Source organism: Corticium candelabrum, chromosome 15 (genome assembly GCF_963422355.1).
Source record: "Corticium candelabrum chromosome 15, ooCorCand1.1, whole genome shotgun sequence".
In the NCBI taxonomy this organism is placed as follows: Eukaryota; Metazoa; Porifera; class Homoscleromorpha; order Homosclerophorida; family Plakinidae; genus Corticium; species Corticium candelabrum.
This window is the reverse complement of record NC_085099.1, coordinates 4,576,993-4,579,319: the sequence shown is the minus strand read 5'-3', so window position 1 is coordinate 4,579,319 and position 2,327 is coordinate 4,576,993. Positions and strand designations below refer to the sequence as shown.

At 44.7% G+C, this 2,327-nt stretch overlaps 1 protein-coding gene across 3 annotated transcripts in view; it reads right to left on the bottom strand.

Annotated features, from left to right (window-relative positions):
- The window catches only part of LOC134190745 (kelch domain-containing protein 2-like), a 6,805-nt gene extending 4,868 nt beyond the window's left edge, over positions 1-1,937 (bottom strand). The window contains exons 1-2 of one of the 3 annotated variants that reach the window (XM_062659250.1): positions 120-1,937; positions 1-58 (exon numbers count right to left, since the gene is read on the bottom strand). The exon at positions 1-58 is cut by the window's left edge and continues 482 nt beyond it. In XM_062659250.1, the coding sequence (XP_062515234.1) occupies positions 1-58; positions 120-123 (62 nt within the window). In that variant the 5' untranslated portion in view covers positions 124-1,937. The remainder of the gene's footprint in view (positions 59-119) is intronic. The other 2 variants (XM_062659249.1, XM_062659248.1) reach the window with 2 other exon arrangements.
- Positions 1,938-2,327: the final 390 nt, after the last annotated feature.

Here is a 2,327-nt window from a genome sequence, read left to right as displayed (position 1 = left end):
TCGCCGTCGAGTGCCGCCTCGTGGCCAAAGCGACCCTCGGGTGCGCTGTCGGCGTTTCCTAGAAAAGAAGGTGAAACGTAGAAATGTTGTATGGCTCCCGTGTTGTAGCTACAACTTACCCATTGCTTTCACCGTGTCATTGGCACTTCGGGAGCGTACGTGTGGTGACGAGTGACAAATGATTGGGAGCTAACGCGCGCTAGGGGTGAAAGCTCTGAACACAAAGAATTGCAGCGACTCGTGGTTCATCGGCGGCAAGGAAAAGGGCATCATAGTTTACGTGCATTGCTAGGCTCATTCAACAGAATACAACTCACAGAGTTTAACCTGGTGTACGTGTACCCATGACATCTGCTCGCAAGTGTAGTATTTTGGACTGTTGCACTGCCACTGTCGTGTGTTAGAGCTCTTCGTTTCCTTCTACTTGTAGCTCGTTTTCACGATGACATTTTATCTAGAGTGACCGTAGGCTGCTTAGTAGGGGCCAATTGTGGTACGGTTCTATAACCAGTCAACTGCTTTTCCAGCTGCATCAGTTCGTGACAAAGACACAGAGGCAGCAAAATGATTTCGTACTGCTGTGGATATAGTTTGTCTTGCTAGCACTGTGTACGAATTTTCGTAATTCTTACATTGTACACGTGTACAATTTTGATTTAATGTAACGCACGCTAGTAGAGTCAATCGGACGCTCTCCAATATGGGACACTGGCGGAGGGAAACCAGCCGAAGATTTCTTGTATCTAATTGGCATGAATGTAAAGAATAGTCACACGGTAACACAAGGTGCTAGATTCGGCCTGTTCACATGGCAGCTCGGACACGCCCATCAACTATCGCCAGTTTTTGCTTCGCCGGTTCTACAGTTCTTCGCTTTCCGAAGTCTCTTCTTCTTCACGCCTTACTTCAATGAGAGCACGGTCGACCGCTTCTTCAACTATCCCGTCGGTCTCTCGATAGTGCTTTTCTACTTTTGAATGACGTGCTTGACACAGTTGGCCCATTTCTCAGCTGTAACCTGCGTAATGCCTTCTCTCGCAAGCTGCTCAATTCCCGCCATGGTGAAATCCTTGTTATGAGATGCCGCATAGCCCTTGACTTGTGACCATCTTGATCGGATTCAACTCACAGTGATCGACAGGCAATCTCAGAACGTCATGACTGTGCTGATTAGCGAAGACGTCAGTTAGGTACTGCGAAGCCGGGTTTCTTGCTTTTATTAGCATGAATATCTCTGCTTTTAACAGTGTCTTGTCGTATGGGATTTCATGCGACTCCAGATACTGGATCATGTCCTTTTTGTGCTGCTTTTTGTTGGGATTTTCTCAACAACGTTATTAAGATACTTGGCATGTCAAGAACAATAACAGAAGTTGCTGGAAGGTTTGAAATTAACCTCTCTCTGAACCACTTCATAAAGTGGGCCGTGTTCATTTCCTGAAGGTAGTAACCGGTGCCTTTCTTTTCTCTGAAAACGAGGTCAACATTAGAAATCCAACCCTCTTCCCACCCTGCATGGAGAATAATTAGTCTTCCACCTTTTCCTGATGGGACTCTCAAACCTCCTTTGCCGTCGTAGTCAGTCCAGCATCGTTCTAAGGTATGGTGCGCGTTGAGCCATGTCTCGTCTAGATACACTATTGGTCTTCCCTCATCTCTGTACTTCTTTATTTGTCTGAGATAGTGATGACGAGCAGCAATAATTCTGTGTTGTTCGTACAACGCTGTTTTCTTGTTGCGTGTTGTATATATGAAGCACATTTTCTCGACTGTTTTGAGAAGTGTTTGTTTGCTGTATGAGTAATCTATGTCTTGTTGTAGAGCAAAAAATCATTTTATCTATCGTTGGGAGTGCTCTGTCTGTGTAGAACCGGTGAATTCTACGACGAATGACTACTTCTTGAAAGTTGTCAGTCTCCTGTTGGGCAGGACCTGAACCGGACCTCTTGCCTTTCTTCGCAGGACTATGCACATCTCCTTCAACGTTTACTTGGCGATGAACTCTGAATACAGTGTGTTCAGATACCTGCATCGCCATTGTCGTTCTTTTTGTTACACTTTCCAGCATAATTGGCCCATCACGCTTCTCTTGCTCAAAGAAGGCATGGACGTTACAGATCATCCGTTTGTGAGAACTTCTATAGGCATCGATCCTTTCTCTAGAGCTCCTTTCTTGAATTGTATCTGAGCTATCTGTAGGAATAGCTACGGTTTTTGCAATAACAGTTGAAGACATTATAGCAAATGGGCAAAAAAACCAAAATTCAGATACTGAATAGATTGAGTGTACTATATAGTTAAATGTACGCGTACATGGAATTTATGAA